Here is an 18,094-nt window from a genome sequence, read left to right as displayed (position 1 = left end):
CATGTATATGCAATATATTTTGAAACTTATATACCCCATGGACCGGGCAAGGCTAGGTGTCAAAATGTTCAGACACATTCGAGGTACATATCTAATGAACCGGGGTGGTGGTCCATGCCGTCTAACCCATAGCAATGATGTCGTTCGTCTATGGCCTGTCGCCATAATGAAAATTGGCAGAAAACGCATAATCATGTATATGCAATATATTTTGAAACACTTATATACCCCATGAACCGGGCAAGGCTAGGTGCAAACATGTTCAGACACATTCTAAGCACATATCTGATGCATTGGGGTGGTGGTCCATGCCGTCTAAGCCATCGGCACGACGTCGTTCATGTATGGCCTGTCGCCATAATGAAAATTGGAGGAAAACGCATAGTCGTGTATATGCAATATATTCTGATACACCTATACCCCATGGACCGGGCAAGGCTAGGTGTCAAAATGTTCAGACACATTCTAAGTACATATCTAATGCAGCGGGGTGGTGGTCCATGCCGTCTAACCCATCGTCACGACGTCGTTCGTCTATGGCCTGTCGCCATAATGAAAATTGGCAGAAAACGCATAATCGTGTATATGCAATATATTTTGATGCACTTATACCCCATGGACCGGGCAAGGCTAGGTGTCAAAATGTTCAGACGTATTCTAAGTACATATCTAATGTAGCGGGGTGGTGGTCCATGCCGTCTAACCCATCGTCACGACGTCGTTCGTCTATGGCCTGTCGCCATAATGAAAATTGGCAGAAAACGCATAATCATGTATATATGCAATGCATTTACATGCACTCATACCCCATGGACCGGGCAAGGCTAGGTGTCAAAATGTTCAGACGTATTCTAAGTTCATATCTAATGTAGCGGGGTGGTGGTCCATGCCGTCTAACCCATCGTCACGACGTCGTTCGTCTATGGCCTGTCGCCATAATGAAAATTGGCAGAAAACGCATAATCATGTATATATGCAATGCATTTACATGCACTTATACCCCATGGACCGGGCAAGGCTAGGTGTCAAAATGTTCAGACATATTCTAAGTACATATCTAATGCAACGGGGTGGTGGTCCATGCCGTCTAACCCATCGTCACGACGTCGTTCGTCTATGGCCTGTCGCCATAATGAAAATTGGAGGAAAACGCATAGTCGTGTATATGCAATGCATTTACATGCACTTATACCCCATGGACCGGGCAAGACTAGGTGTCAAAATGTTCAGACATATTCTAAGTACATATCTAATACAACGGGGTGGTGGTCCATGCCGTCTAACCCATCGTCACGACGTCGTTCGTCTATGGCCTGTCGCCATAATGAAAATTGGCAGAAAACGCATAATCATGTATATATGCAATGCATTTACATGCACTTATACCCCATGGACCGGGCAAGGCTAGGTGTCAAAATGTTCAGACATATTCTAAGTACATATCTAATACAACGGGGTGGTGGTCCATGCCGTCTAACCCATCGTCACGACGTCGTTCGTCTATGGCCTGTCGCCATAATGAAAATTGGCAGAAAACGCATAATCATGTATATGCAATATATTTTGAAACACTTATATACCCCATGGACCGGGCAAGGCTAGGTGCAAAAATGTTCAGACACATTCTAAGCACATATCTCATGCATTGGGGTGGTGGTCCATGCCGTCTAAGCCATCGGCACGACGTCGTTCGTGTATGGCCTGTCGCCATAATGAAAATTGAAGGAAAACGCATAATCATGTATATGCAATATATTTTGATGCACTTATACCCCATGGACCGGGCAAGGCTAGGTGTCAAAATGTTCAGACGTATTCTAAGTTCATATCTAATGTAGCGGGGTGGTGGTCCATGCCGTCTAACCCATCGTCACGACGTCGTTCGTCTATGGCCTGTCGCCATAATGAAAATTGGCAGAAAACGCATAATCATGTATATATGCAATGCATTTACATGCACTCATACCCCATGGACCGGGCAAGGCTAGGTGTCAAAATGTTCAGACATATTCTAAGTACATATCTAATGCAACGGGGTGGTGGTCCATGCCGTCTAACCCATCGTCACGACGTCGTTCGTCTATGGCCTGTCGCCATAATGAAAATTGGCAGAAAACGCATACTCGTATATATGCAATGCATTTACATGCACTTATACCCCATGGACCGGGCAAGGCTAGGTGTCAAAATGTTCAGACATATTCTAAGTACATATCTAATGCAACGGGGTGGTGGTCCATGCCGTCTAACCCATCGTCACGACGTCGTTCGTCTATGGCCTGTCGCCATAATGAAAATTGGCAGAAAACGCATACTCGTATATATGCAATGCATTTACGTGCACTTATACCCCATGGACCGGGCAAGACTAGGTGTCAAAATGTTCAGACATATTCTAAGTACATATCTAATGCAACGGGGTGGTGGTCCATGCCGTCTAACCCATCGTCACGACGTCGTTCGTCTATGGCCTGTCGCCATAATGAAAATTGGCAGAAAACGCATAATCTCGTATATATGCAATGCATTTGATGCACTTATACCCCATGGACCGGGCAAGGCTAGGTGTCAAAATGTTCAGACATATTCTAAGTACATATCTAATGCAACGGGGTGGTGGTCCATGCCGTCTAACCCATCGTCACGACGTCGTTCGTCTATGGCCTGTCGCCATAATGAAAATTGGCAGAAAACGCATAATCATGTATATATGCAATGCATTTGATGCACTATACCCCATGGACCGGGCAAGGCTAGGTGTCAAAATGTTCAGACATATTCTAAGTACATATCTAATGCAACGGGGTGGTGGTCCATGCCGTCTAACCCATCGTCACGACGTCGTTCGTCTATGGCCTGTCGCCATAATGAAAATTGGCAGAAAACGCATAATCATGTATATATGCAATATATTTTGATGCACTATATACCCCATGGACCGGGCAAGGCTAGGTGTCAAAATGTTCAGACGTATTCTAAGTACATATCTAATGCAGCGGGGTGGTGGTCCATGCCGTCTAAGCCATCGTCACGACGTCGTTCGTCTATGGCCTGTCGCCATAATGAAAATTGGCAGAAAACGCATAATCATGTATATATGCAATATATTAACATGCACTTCATACCCCATGGACCGGGCAAGGCTAGGTGTCAAAATGTTCAGACGTATTCTAAGTACATATCTAATGCAACGGGGTGGTGGTCCATGCCGTCTAAGCCATCGTCACGACGTCGTTCGTGTATGGCCTGTCGCCATAATGAAAATTGGCAGAAAACGCATAGTCGTGTATATGCAATGCATTTACATGCACTTATACCCCATGGACCGGGCAAGGCTAGGTGTCAAAATGTTCAGACATATTCTAAGTACATATCTAATGCAACGGGGTGGTGGTCCATGCCGTCTAACCCATCGTCACGACGTCGTTCGTCTATGGCCTGTCGCCATAATGAAAATTGGCAGAAAACGCATAATCATGTATATATGCAATGCATTTACATGCACTTATACCCCATGGACCGGGCAAGGCTAGGTGTCAAAATGTTCAGACATATTCTAAGTACATATCTAATGCAACGGGGTGGTGGTCCATGCCGTCTAACCCATCGTCACGACGTCGTTCGTCTATGGCCTGTCGCCATAATGAAAATTGGCAGAAAACGCATACTCGTATATATGCAATGCATTTACATGCACTTATACCCCATGGACCGGGCAAGGCTAGGTGTCAAAATGTTCAGACATATTCTAAGTACATATCTAATGCAACGGGGTGGTGGTCCATGCCGTCTAACCCATCGTCACGACGTCGTTCGTCTATGGCCTGTCGCCATAATGAAAATTGGCAGAAAACGCATAATCGTATATATGCAATGCATTTACATGCACTTATACCCCATGGACCGGGCAAGGCTAGGTGTCAAAATGTTCAGACATATTCTAAGTACATATCTAATACAACGGGGTGGTGGTCCATGCCGTCTAACCCATCGTCACGACGTCGTTCGTCTATGGCCTGTCGCCATAATGAAAATTGGCAGAAAACGCATAATCATGTATATATGCAATGCATTTACATGCACTCATCCCCCATGGACCGGGCAAGGCTAGGTGTCAAAATGTTCAGACATATTCTAAGTACATATCTAATGCAACGGGGTGGTGGTCCATGCCGTCTAACCCATCGTCACGACGTCGTTCGTCTATGGCCTGTCGCCATAATGAAAATTGGCAAAAAACGCATACTCGTATATATGCAATGCATTTACGTGCACTTATACCCCATGGACCGGGCAACACTAGGTGTCAAAATGTTCAGACATATTCTAAGTACATATCTAATACAACGGGGTGGTGGTCCATGCCGTCTAACCCATCGTCACGACGTCGTTCGTCTATGGCCTGTCGCCATAATGAAAATTGCAGGAAAACGCATAATCGTCTATATGCAATATGGTGGTGGTCCATGCTGTCTGACCCATAGCAACGACGTAGTTTATCCATGGCCTGTCGCCATATCGAAAGATAGTAGAGAAAGCATAACGACATATATACAATGTATTTTGATGCACTTATGCCCCATATGAACCGAGCAAAACTATGTGTCATTATATTCATACATGTTCTGAGAGAGAGAGAGAGAGAGAGAGAGAGAGAGAGAGAGAGAGAGAGAGAGAGAGAGAGAGAGAGAGAGAGAGAGAGAGGGGTATTGGTGGTGGGGTGTGACAAATTACATGCTATGTTATTATGTCACTTTGATTGTCCGTAATGGTGACGTTGACGATAATAATTGTAATAATAATAATAATAATAATAATAATAATAAGATTAATTAGTAGTAGTAGTAGTAGTAGTAGTAGTAGTAGTAGTAGTAGTAGTAGTAGAAGTAATAGTAGTTGTTGTTGTTGATGTTGATGTTGTTGTTGCTGCTGGTCATTTATTGGCAAAAAGGAGTAAAATATTTGTGATTTATTACAATAATTCCGAATTTTTACTTGTTGAGACAATATAGCATGGCCTCACACAGACTTTACCAGTCGATAAATTTAAACATGTAGTACGCGCAAAGCGAATGTGAAACTGACTTTCTAGTTACTTATTCGATATTGAATAAGGAACGAGGAACGAGGAATAAGTAACCAACTTCACAGAGCCAGTTTTCTCTCGTGTTCCTCTTTCGTTGTTTCACTGGTACAACGATAACGCATGTAATGTATGTAAAAGCGTAACAAAGGGAACAAAACAGTACTGTAGATTATTTGCGGAAATCGGTGCAAGTGGTTTACACCTTCCCATGCCTCGACTGGGATCCGAACCCAGTACCTACCAGCCTGTAGACCGATGGCCTGCCACGACGCCACCGAGGCCAGTTTCTTGAATAAAGAGTAACCGTGTATATTCCTTTATCATTAAATTTGTGTGGTCTTTATTTTTCATTTAATCTTAGTTGCCTGGATATTATCTATACTTGTATTTATTTTGCCATTCCACAGCTACTACATCTTATTTATTTTTTAATTTTAAAATAAAAGTTTATACTGCTAAATTACACACATATAATAATTATAATATAGGCCTAAATTCGTTTAAACTTTAATTTAAAAAAAAAAATTGCATATGTGTCTGTAGCAGGCCTGCAGTAAGAAAATATAGGTCGCCCCCCCCCCCCCCCCCCAGTGTGTTTAGTATTTACTTTGGTGCAGAGGGTAAATGTGTGTGTGCCTTTGTTTCAGCATATATATATATATATATATATATATATATATATGCCAAATTTCTAGGGAAATCACTAATGTGTGTGTGTGTATATATATATATATATATATATATATATATATATATATATTTATATATGTGTGTGTATATATATATATCTATATATACATGTATATGTATACATATACATACATACAATATATACATACATGTGTGTGTGTGTGTGTGTATATATATATCTATATATACATGTATATGTATACATATACATACATACAATATATATATATATATACATACATACATACATACATATATACATACACACACACATAAGTGATTTCCCTAGAAATTTGTCAAGGCATGGTAGACCAAACACTTTTGGGGCATTTTCACCATTTTCGGGACACTTTTTTTTCATTAAAAATACACCAAAATTAATTGAAATAAACATTAATGTAATTTATGTGCTTGCTTTAATAAATGAATGGCAAAAGATGTAAAAGGCATATTTTATTAATTAATAATACCTTTTTGGGTGTTTTATAAAGGCAATTTTAGAATTAATTAGTGAAAAAGGCTTATTTAATCTCAGGGCAGCATGGTGCTGATTAAGGCAAGATGGTGCTAGACTATTGAGGCATGGTGCTGCACCGTGCTAAAACAAGCTAGGGAAAACACTACACATACATATACATAAATCTGAAAATACATTAAAATCGATTCTATTGTGGATCAATGTAATTTGGTGGTGTTGGTACATTTGTAAATTTTACTTGTTCAAGTTAGAGGACTTACCTTTTTACATATATATATATGTAGTTTCATGGTAGAATACAGTTCAGTGTGTGTTTGTGTGTGTGTGTAATCTGCTTTAGAAATTACCTGCAATAAAATGAATGGTCAACTGCCATATCTGATATTTGTTTTCCATTTTGAAAACAGTTTGACATGGAGAATATAGCATTTAACTATCTCATTCATATATTTTCCTTGAATATGCTACATAAGTGCATCTACATGAGGTAATTTAACCCGGATTAAAAGCAACTTAGGTTAAATATGTGTAGTCTAGTAGAAGGCATACCGATATAGATCAGTTTATTAACAACCATATTTGCCTCCTTTCTCCAGCTGTATACTATTAAAAATTAGTTTTGTAGATATTACTTAAATTGAACTGCAATAACAATTCCAATACAGCACAAGACTGAACAAGAAAATATCTGCAATATCCATTGTGACTAGATATAAAACACCACCAATATTATACATATATATATATATTAACCATTATTTACTCAGGTAAGTTTTTGTGTTTTATTACTAAATATACCAGGTTAAACCCTATAATTAAAACATTTGCATGTTTGTTCGACGAGGTAACACTTATGTTTTATTTGGTTGTAGACCTCGACATGAAAATAACTGAGGGAACTGATTATTTGCTCCCTAATGTAGTTTATGGGGGGGGGCAATTTAAAATATTACCATATTGATACTACATGTATATAAATTCACATGCCAAAGGAAACTATATATTATTCTCCTTGAAACTAATCTCAGGTGTGATGGGTAAGTATTCCCCCTAGATGTCAAGGTCTGAGGATGGCTATATTTTATTATTGCTATTTTTTGTTGCCTGCATTCAACCGGTAAGGAAGGGCAACATCATGTGGTAATTTTGCAATCTGCAATCTATTTCAAGAAACTGTATTTTCTTTTAAGAATAAAAGAATGTATTCAGTGGAACATTATACTGTTGCCAATACATCTATATAATATTATATGACAATAATACTATTGTAATTTTGAACTTGTAAAGTAACAACTTTGCCATTGTTTAATTATTACATATTATTTGGAAATAAAATAATTATTAAATCATAAAAATAATTAACTTAATCATGCATACAAATTTTATTATAAATACAAATTATATATTTTGTAGCCCACATCATAATTATTATATTAATAATTATCTTATCATTTCAAAATTGTTAAAATTTATAATTAACATTACCTGAAAATTGCATCAACAAAAATTATATTCTGCCCAATCTGCCCTGTCCCCTCGACATTCAAAGTACACGGAAACACATCGGTACTAAATATAGGGATGTTCACCGTGACGTCACGAAAAATCACGTGACTGGACTGGTTGGCAAGACGGTACTTCCGCATGGCCGACTGATTCCTGTTAGGTCTCACTACACAGATGTCATCTGCCATTGAAACCCATGTTAAACTGCCCAACTTCAAGTGAAGATTGCCCATAGAACGGGTTCTCGTTGGCACTAACAACATACACCATTGCAAACATACATTATATAAGCATTTATTTTCAATCCAAAATTGAGAACATTTCCGTCTCAGTTTTTTGCTATATGACCACATCTGGCTGTAGTACCGGTCCGAATAGGTGGTTCATTAACCGATTCACTCCGGCTGTCACTTGCGCTATATACCCATGTCCCAAAAGGTCGATGCACAATATTACAAAATAACATGGGCAAAATACAGCCAGAAGGCTTACCATTAAACATACATATTGTTTTAATTCTTCACCATTTGCTAGAAGTGAATATGTGACCCATAACATGTGTCCCAGTTAGGAACTATAGTGGACCGTGATGAATGAACTGTCACCCGGAAGTGATCTGTGTAGTGAGACCTTATTATTTTATCTGGTAATCTCGTTGAAAGCAAAATGGTTGTATCTTGTTGTGTGATCGATTGCACAAGCAGATTCGACAAGGATAACCCAAGGAGCTTTTTTCGCATCCCAAAGAAACCAGAACCCCGAAGAAAGCTTTGGATTACAGCCATAAAGCGCGCGTCTATCGTCGGACGTCAACAATGGGAACCTACAGATTACGATCGCGTTTGTTATCGTCACTTCATAACAGGTAAATTAATTGCCTACTTGCTTGCTTTGGATAAATGTAGCAATCTTTCAATGTATAACATGAACAATGAGCACGTTAAGGAGATATAAGTGCAAGTTAATATCACCGCCAGTACCCTCCCAACCCTTCTTGAATTGTTTTATTTTTATTTTATTTTTAATAAATAAAACCCCACACTCCGGGCACAACTTTTCCCAACTTAACACATTAATTAAAAATATGATCTGAGATTAGTTTTCAAGAAACATCTCATTAGTTTTCGTTTTATTATTATTTTTTTTTTTTTACTTCCCAAACTTCCAGTAAAAACAGATCATTTAAAAATAATTATCATTCCAGGAGAGAAGAGCAATGACAAGAATAACCCTGACTACATTCCCTCTGTGAACATGGGCTACAAGGACACTAAACCAAGTGGGGATCTGCGCCATGCTAGACACTGTCGATTGGAGGGCAGAGAATCCGAAAAAGGCAAGAAACAAGCAGCTTCTGCATTACTGGATTTGTCAAACACAGAAAATATATTTGAGACACAAGCTGAAGGTACACAATCATTTATTTGCATATGTACATGTTTTATATTTTGGACATAATCTTTGCGAAATATTAATGTATCGTACAAATACATACAAATCAGGTATAATGTGAATCAAAAATCTTAATTATACACATGTATGTACATCGTGATAATATGTAAAAGTTGGAATAACTAACCCTCAGAGGCTTTTGTATTAGTCTGGTAAATTACTTCAAATTAACACTTAGTAAAATGATAATACATTTTTGAGTAAGTAACATGTATATAGTTCATTTATTAACAAAATGGTGAAAATACAGAATAATATACAATGTATAATAGGTATTTTGAGGTGTATTTTAGGATTTGCATAATACTGAAGTATTACTTTTATCAATCCCTTAACATACATTTCTTTTTTCAGAATTGCAGCCACATGTCGACATACACAGTGGCTGTATTAAAAAAATTGCTGCCCTGCGAATAGAAAACCAGCAGCTATATGAAGAGTTAGGGAGACTTCAAACAGAGAATGCGATTTTAAAACAGAATGAAAGTCGACTCTGAGTTTTGAGGAGCAGATGACATCCAGTGATCAAAGAATTCAGTTTTATACAGGTCTACAGTCAAAAGCTCTATTTGTATGGCTGCTGTCATTTTGCTTCCTGGCACTTCCAGCGTGCAAAGTTCTAAGCCCAACATGTGTAATGATGTGTATAATAATGAAACTTAGGTTGAATCTCCAGCACCAGGACTTGGCGAATAGGTTCAGTGTGTCTGTGACCACAATATCCGACATTCTTAACCAGGGACTGCCAAAATTAGCAGAAAAACTTTCAAAAACGTGAAATATGTCAGTGATTGTTGTCGGAATTACCTGAAAATAAATGACCCACAAAGACATGAGGAATACATTGTAAATCCAATATCAAAGAAAAAAACAATACTATATTTTAACCAAATACTACAATATACCGTAACAACATAGTTTGTAAAATGCCTGGGTCCTACCAGATATATGACCCAGCAAACACTAATGTAAAGGTTGTAAGCCCAGTGGGCTATCATATGCTATAGGTCATGGTAAAAGAGTGCTCTATGAATTTGAATATCTTTAAAATTTAGATTAGCATAACATGTTGCTAGGCTATAACATTTCAGATACATTGCAGTCCTCGGGCAATCAGTCAAATATAAAATATCCAACCCTAAAAGTTTCTGCTCAAATTACCTCTTTTCGGAAAGTACTATTCCACTGACAGGCCTGACTAGTTGAGCTGGTTTGAGTCACACCCATCTTGACACCCATCTCAATTTTAAACAAGAGTGCTCCAACATGGCTGCACACTTCACCTAAGCTAAACTACAATAAGAAAATATATGTAAACCTTGTTTGTTCGCATACTAATAACACTTTCGATATATGTATATGCTACATAAAAATGTATACCTATTATTATATCAGTTTATATGGAACAAAATTTTCAAAGAGGAAAGATACAAATGATATTTATTTTTAAAAAAGCAAGACACTCATTTTATCCATTTAGGAATGAAAGTTTAACAAAAGAATAAATGAACTTTTACTATAATTTAAAAAAATACCATAAAACAATGTTGACAATAAATGTACTACATGTAATATTAAGTGATTTATGTATACAATATCATTGCTGTAAATATCTTTTGTGGTCTATAGTGTTGTGTAACCCTGTTAATTTTGTTAATAAAATATTCAGAACACATATATGATTTCTATGGTATTTAGACAACAAAGATCATACCCGGCCATACAGGTACAATGAGCACAGTAAACTGTGCCACTGTTTTTCTCCAAGTAAACCCATGGCTCATGGGGCTTGCCTCTCGCTCTCTGTGAAGGAGTCACCTTTGCTTTCATTGCCATGAATGGGCATTTATCGTCCACTGGATTCGACAACACAACCTGCACATGCCCACTAACAACATACCTATAAAAAGAATTATATATATAACGATTAATTGAATATATAAGTTAAATGAAAACATAAAATTAAATACAATATTTGCAAACCAAGAACTTTTCAAGATCAGAGCCATTTTTTATACTTCAACTTATAGTGTATTGTTTAGAATATTCAAATGGAATTATAAAAATCATTAAAATCAAATTAATAAACGGACATATTATTTACGTTAATACTTACTTGTATGCCTCCAACGATTTGTAGGCTTTCATGGAATCTTTGTTGTAAATGGACGGCGTGTCGATTAAATACAGGTAAACATCACCAAAACTTTGGCAAAAGTCAAATCTGGCCAGTTGCTGGGATTCGTGCTCCATTTTTCAGTTAAAATGTATGGATCTGGCAACGTTTTCGTTTCGCCATTATAAAGCAGCTTCTTGTAATACCGTTGTTTCGCTTCGTTGCCCAAGGAACTCGCATACGGTGATAGAGGGCCATTCATAACTAATTCCTTTGTGAACCGACTACTATTTGCTGTAATGAAAGAAATGGTTCTTGCCAACCAGTTTTACGCGCATGCGCCGTACTGCGTCATTTCCTGCCTCGGCGAACATCCCTATAGGTTGGACTATACCAATTCAAATCCCATAGGCGACCATGTTAACGTTTGTGTTTAAAAACACTATATGCAATATATCAACCAAACTGTGACCCATAAATATCAGTACTACAACCCCTACCTCAAAGTATTAACTGCAGAAAATGGTACCTTTCATGGCTCATTTTCGGTATAACCAGATGTTTCTGCAACACCCCTAGTTTCGCACAAAATTTTAGTACTTTTGTTTACAGGTACCCCATACATGTTCCAAGCACAAGGCTACTTGACACGGTGGTACTACATCAAATAAAATTGCATACATTTTTAGCCCAGATGAAACTAATTTTTTTTACAACCAACACACTCACATTTATAACCAATCACAGAACTTGTGGTGTTAACTCTCTATCAGAAGTTCGGTGCACCTCGAACTTCGACCCAGCCAGAAATTAATTGGTATAGTGCAACCTATAGATTATACTAATTCAGATTCCCGTTGTTCGTTTCTCTCATATGGCAACCCAAGCAGTTATAATACACATAAGATGTATTGCAACTATGTGTTAGCTACAGAAAATAAATGACAATATGTAAGACATGTAGAAAGTTGATATGATAACTTTATTCTATGTAAACCAGTAATCACTAAGGCTTTGCTTCACCCCCAAAGACCCGGATGATCGGTAACTAGGCGTGTGACGTCACGTCGGTTCCGAGAATAGCGACATCTGGTCACCACCAGCTGTTGGTCGCTTGCAATGTTGAAGTCTAACGTGCTTTACACACTGTATGCGAGCGATTGCTGGCGCGAATTTCGTGTTGACACTAGCGACAAGTAGATGCACACTGCTCGCGAAAAAAACTAAACATTCCTGCGAATTTTCAGTTGTCAGTGACAATACTCGCCGTTTCGTGAAGCAGTTTTTGCTGAACAATGATTAGCAATAACTTTGAGGTATTGTATGCATTTATTAGTTTCATAAATAGTAAAAATAGACAATAAGTTAAAATGTTCTATCCCCATTTTGTAAAAGAAAGAAAAAGCTGTTTTATTTAACGCAAGGGGTCTTTTATATGCACCATCCCATAGACAGGATAGTACATACCACGGCCTTGTGGAATTGTAGTTGCAGCTGCTTTATCATAAAGCACTGGATGTTCTTGGACGGCTATTATCAGTTCTTCCTTTTTATTTTCTTTGGTTGACGGTGCCCTTTTTTTTTAACCACGTGCTTCTTGACCGGAAACAGGAAATGACGTTGCAGGCGAATTGTCAACGCGTACGAAAAAAATAGGATTGATTCTGTTTTTTAAATTCGCTCGCTCTCCATTCGTATGAGTGCAGTGTGCATTCACAGTATAGTTTGTGTTTGTTCTATATTTTTCACTCGCTCGCCTGTCTAATTCGCTCGCGAATTCGCGTATAGTGTGTAAAGGCCTTAAAAGGGGATGCAGTCGATTCGTCCACAGGACAATTCGTCCACGGACGATTCGTCCACTGAGGAACTCGAGACGATTCGTCCACTACACAAAATCAGTTCCGGACGATTCGTCCACTGGGTTTTTATTTCCCCAGTACATTTCGTCCACGGCCTAAATAATGTGTACTGCATGTACGTGGGGGCTAAATAAATTATTAGATATATTTTACCCCGTATTTTTTTTTTTTTGCTGTGTTATAAATTTACAAAGGTGAAAATAAATTATATTGCATTAGATTACGCTTGGTAGATGTTTTTGTAACAATGCTCTGCAGACATAATTCTTTGGTGTTTCTATTTATTCGGTTATTATTTGTTTCTATAATGTACGCCTTTCACGCTACATGTCGTAGGATGTTTTTATTACAATATGCCCAGTAAAGATAATCTTTAGCCCTTCCCTTTCAACTTGTTTAGTTTCTGTTTGCTTTACCAGTTAAGTGTACAGGTGTACTCTATTGTGATATCGTGAAGTAATTAGCAATGCAGGCTCATTACTGCTTAAGCTTGTTTCACGGTGAGGTTACGGCACGCTCGGGGGTGTATGGACGGATGCAACGGCTGAAGCATAGGACCCGGCAGGGAGAATTTTTTGCCATTTGGAGACGCTACACCAATGACGAAATTACTGCCAAAGAATTGATTCGTGCTGTTGCGAGATTATCCATTCATTAGTCGGCTGACTGTTGGACGTTTCTCTTCCAGTGATATTTGAATGGATAATCTCCTACAGTGATTTGTGCAGTTAACAACGACGAAATACCATTCATCGATTCTACACTGATTTAATTGACCAAAAACATTCGCTTGTGCATTTCTACTACTGTCAAATATGTTAACTTTTGAATGACATGTGTTGTTTTGTTGAATTGTTTTTTAATGTACATTTAATTAAATTGGAATTGAAGACAACAAGTTTTTATTTTATTTCGAAGTTATTAGGCATATGGGGATAACGTGACGAGGGAGGGTACATGGATAGAATTTACGCCATTGAAGGAGAACATGACGGGGGGACGGGGGGGGGGGGGGGGTAATAAAGTCTTCCAACGCGGAGGCTTGCATTACCTATTTACCACATCGTGTACGAGCGAGTGGACGAATCATCCACATGATAATGAATACAAACAGTTAATAAAAACTGGATAGTAATGTTGAATTCTAACTCTATTTTACTTTTTTGGTTGGGGATAGACTAACCCGTGTGATTCTCAGGTGTTTGTAAATTCACTCACACTGTGAGGGCAATGGAAATTAAACCTCCAGTATCAATTTAATTAAATCTTCTCAGCTGTTTATCAAATTAAGCCTCTTATTTTTAAATTAGAATATCAAATTAAGCTTTCAGTAAATAGTGTAAATACATTTCCAATAAATCATCACATTTTAAAGGGACACACCCTAGTTACGGCTAGTTGTTAACCATTACGGCGTTGTTTTTCGCTATTAAACCCATTTTTTCACAAATAAATTGCACTTTACTTACCGTTTATTATTTAGAATATACATTTCCATTCACCTGAAGTGTTTTTTGGTAATCCTGGTGTTTGTAATACCACAAAATTAATTTTTCGTATTTCTGAAAAACGGACGCACGTTTGAGAAAAAAACGTTCAGCAGACAAGGTCTAATGTAATTTTAGACGGGATATTTCCATTTCAATGTCACAGACGTTGGTATACCACGTGACCGTTATCATTTTGGTTCGATTTGTTTTCTCGTGCACGGTTCGCGCAATCAACATCCGATTTGTTGTTGTTCATTTGTGAGATTTTTTCTTCACAGTTCGTGAACATTTTCAGTAACAATAAAGTTCAGACAAGTAAGTATCTCAATACAAAACGTTACAAACCCTTAAAACCAATAATTTTGCTAAGTCCTACGATATCTGGAGAGGGGATACAACCAGGACAGAACAGTTGGAACATGTCCAGGAGAGGTGAAAAGAACGCACCCCAAGTCTGCGAAATTTGTCGTGACGTAGGCATTGTTGTGCTTCGAGCGACATCTACCGGTGACATCAGAATACAAACTTTCAAAATTATTTCAAGCAATTGGGACATGGGGATTACCATGGTATTTATCGATATAAAGCCTGCTTTTTCACTCCATTTGATAAAAACGTGATCTAAGTGTGTTACAGGTTTGTAGATTAACCAAATTATAATTTATTTTCGCTGGATGGAACTAGGGTGTGCGGCTTTAAGAAACGATTACAATGTCAAAGAAATAACTATTAATATGTTTGAAAAAAATGCAGTCAACGAGTGGACGAATTGTCCAGTGGACGAACCGTCTGGAAAGCCTTAAAAGCTGTATTCTAACCGGCCGCGAGTGATTATTTTAGAAATGATTGCTTTCAATTGCCGCATCCTAACCGCACGCGTGCGACGCAACATAATTATCTGTCGCGCCGTGCGCGTGCGATTAGAACACGGCGATTGAAAGCAATTTTGTTTTTTGTTTTTTAAATCGCTCGCGTCGCACGCGTCGGGTTAGAATACAGCTTAACTTTTAGTGGATAGATAAGTGTTTTTAATTGGACGATTACTGAAATTATTATACAATTTAAGTTCAAATTTTCTATTTTTAAATAATAAATTTTGAAAAGCAAGTTAGTACGGCTAATTGCAAAACTTTTCGTTCACAAAGTAGATTTGATAACGAGCCTATTAAAAAAAAATAATAATAATAAATAAATAATCTATTAGTTACTTGAGAAATTTTCGGTTCTGCTATGTTAAATAAAAACATTTTAAATAAGCTATAGTCATAGTTAAAAAAAAACGTTTCTAATACATACGCATGTACCATAATTGCTCGCTCATCGGCAGGCGCGTACAGAGGGGGGTTCTGGGATCGACCCTCCCTCCCTGCTTAAAACTAATTTTTTTCTTTTTTTTCCTCAATATATATTCTGGAGGAATGGCCCCTCCCTCCACCTCTCCTCACACACACACACACACACACACACACACACACACACATATATATATACACACACACACGCGCACAACCATGGGCACCACCACCCACTCACCCCTCTCCCACTTCGTAATTTTCCGTAAACGCGGCTTGGTGGTATGGGGGAAATCAAGCAAAATAGAGTCAGATGGCAACACAAATGCATGTTTACAACTTGTAATGAAATCTGGAATTGTTGTAGACACGCACACCAATAGTGTTTTGATGCACGTAGGCTTCACCAATTACTGCAACACCTCTTGGTGCCAGCACAGTCACATCACTATTGGATTGTTTCTGAACGGCAACTTGAAATGAAATAATATTGTTAGTAGACATGTCGTTTATAGTGTAGAATGGAGTGCCACTCAAATCAACTGATGTCATGAGTACTTGCTTGCTGTTCAGAACACCAGCTTTGACAAGCAATTATGAACCTTCCACTGTCACACTAAATTCAATCTATTAGAGGCAAAAGGTGAAGTCACCATTTTTGTCAAAATTAACTTGGATTATATACTGTATACATTTTATTTTGCACACAGGTATTATGTAGTTATTCAATTACTCTAAGTATGTATACATGTATATACATAATGCATTTAGCCATTCGGAAAGTGTTGTATTTGTAAAGCAAAAACAAAGTGAAAATAGCTTCTTCTGGATCTAACAGATCGCAGTGATATTCTAGGGATTTTCATTCTCAAATCTTTGAACAAGACGTATTTCTCAAATCAGTCTTCGGAAGTGCTCCTGCAAAGAAGGATGTAGGCCCATTGTCCTGGAGGAGGAGGGAGTTGACTGTCCAATAGAAGTTCCTGGTAATGATTCATTAGAGCAGACACAACATTTTTAAAACTTCCTTTCTATTATGCTTTGTACAGAGATACGATTTTGAATGTGGTAAATGTTTTGTCGCTTATATGATGGGAATGTGGACATTATTGTAAACCCGAGACAGTACAATAATTTTATTATAGTTCGTTTCACCATCTTCAAGACCTGGTGAAGCTAATTAGATTTAGCTGCTCGTGTGAAATTGAATAACATATTGTCGAGATGTAAAGGCTAATGAGTTTGGTCTGTCGAGATATTCAGCAGTGTCGGATGCTGATATAGGCGAAAGGACATCCATCAGGGCATTTTCACACTGCGGTCTAGAAATAATTTCTCAGGGAACACCCACTTTGACATCGGAAATTAAACGGAGAAAATGGGAACAATCAAATTAAGAAATTTTAGCAGGGGGAGGGGTCCATACTGTGGCGACCAAAGTTTATAGGGGGCTTGAGTTATGTTCATTCGCAAAAATATATTGAGAAAAAAGAAAATTTCCTTTAGCAAAGAAGGGTTCCGACCTCCAAAACCCTCCCCAGGGCTGTACATGCGGATGCTGTACTATCATGGCTGGTTTTCTCGTTCCAATCAGTGCTCCACAACAGGTATTACAAAGGCCGTGATATGTGCTGTCCTATCTTTGGGAATGTGAATTATAAAAGATCCCTGGCGATTGCAGCTAATTAATGAAAAAATGTAGCGTGTTTGCTATAAGACTATATGTCAGAATTACCAAATGTTTGACATCCAGTAGCCGATAATTAATAAATCAGTGTGTTCCAGTGATGTCGTTAAACAAACTAAACTTTAACTTTTAACTATTTCATGTAGGTTTATTATGTACATAGGCATAATACTAGTAGAGGCTACCAGGCATTTTAATAGGCCAACATATAATAAATTAAAAAACAGTATTCATTTATATTGCCTTCTCTTATAGACAAATAGTATTTCAGTTATGGATAAACTATACCATAGCATTATTATACGTTATTGCCGTAACTGTTACGTAGTTTTAAATACCATATAAATAAAACAAATTTAAAAATTAAATATAAACAGGAGTTATTTCCCTTGCATTGTCTTTGACACGATCGTAAGTCCTTTAAAGAGAGTTATTTCC

At 37.9% G+C, this 18,094-nt stretch overlaps 2 protein-coding genes across 4 annotated transcripts; one reads left to right on the top strand and one right to left on the bottom strand.

Moving 5' to 3' along the window:
• Positions 1-8,371: 8,371 nt before the first annotated feature.
• Positions 8,372-10,887, top strand: LOC121390017 (THAP domain-containing protein 11-like). 2 transcript variants are annotated; one of them, XM_041521724.1, is made up of 3 exons: positions 8,372-8,625; positions 8,965-9,096; positions 9,567-10,887. In XM_041521724.1, the coding sequence occupies exons 1-3, from the start codon at positions 8,427-8,429 to the stop codon at positions 9,707-9,709; spliced, it is 474 nt and encodes a 157-aa protein (XP_041377658.1). In that variant the 5' UTR covers positions 8,372-8,426; the 3' UTR covers positions 9,710-10,887. The 2 variants fall into 2 exon arrangements, with proteins under 2 accessions (XP_041377658.1, XP_041377649.1); XM_041521715.1 differs by having other exon boundaries at positions 8,378-8,625; positions 8,965-9,168.
• Positions 9,887-11,691, bottom strand: LOC121390030. Of its 2 annotated transcripts, none has more exons than XM_041521743.1 (3): positions 11,329-11,691; positions 10,927-11,112; positions 9,887-10,019 (listed from the first exon to the last, which is right to left on the bottom strand). In XM_041521743.1, the coding sequence occupies exons 1-3, from the start codon at positions 11,463-11,465 to the stop codon at positions 10,016-10,018; spliced, it is 327 nt and encodes a 108-aa protein (XP_041377677.1). In that variant the 5' UTR covers positions 11,466-11,691; the 3' UTR covers positions 9,887-10,015. The 2 variants fall into 2 exon arrangements, with proteins under 2 accessions (XP_041377677.1, XP_041377669.1); XM_041521735.1 differs by lacking the exon at positions 9,887-10,019 and adding an exon at positions 10,374-10,505.
• Between the last annotated feature and the right edge of the window lie 6,403 nt (positions 11,692-18,094).

The sequence above is a fragment of the Gigantopelta aegis genome, chromosome 3 (genome assembly GCF_016097555.1).
Source record: "Gigantopelta aegis isolate Gae_Host chromosome 3, Gae_host_genome, whole genome shotgun sequence".
Classification (NCBI taxonomy): domain Eukaryota; kingdom Metazoa; phylum Mollusca; class Gastropoda; order Neomphalida; family Peltospiridae; genus Gigantopelta; species Gigantopelta aegis.
The sequence above is the reverse complement of the archived record's forward strand: the minus strand, read 5'-3'. Positions and strand labels throughout refer to the sequence as shown.

Bases quoted from the DNA above. Each gene is read 5' to 3' on its own strand.
- LOC121390017 (XM_041521715.1), top strand. From the start codon at position 8,427: ATGGTTGTATCTTGTTGTGTGATCGATTGCACAAGCAGATTCGACAAG. The intron at 8,626-8,964 runs GTAAATTAATTG...TTATCATTCCAG, and splicing joins TTATCGTCACTTCATAACAG to GAGAGAAGAGCAATGACAAG. The intron at 9,169-9,566 runs GTACACAATCAT...TTCTTTTTTCAG, and splicing joins ATTTGAGACACAAGCTGAAG to AATTGCAGCCACATGTCGAC.
- LOC121390030 (XM_041521735.1), bottom strand. From the start codon at position 11,465: ATGGAGCACGAATCCCAGCAACTGGCCAGATTTGACTTTTGCCAAAGT. The intron at 11,113-11,328 runs GTAAGTATTAAC...TTCTTTTTATAG, and splicing joins AAATCGTTGGAGGCATACAA to GTATGTTGTTAGTGGGCATG.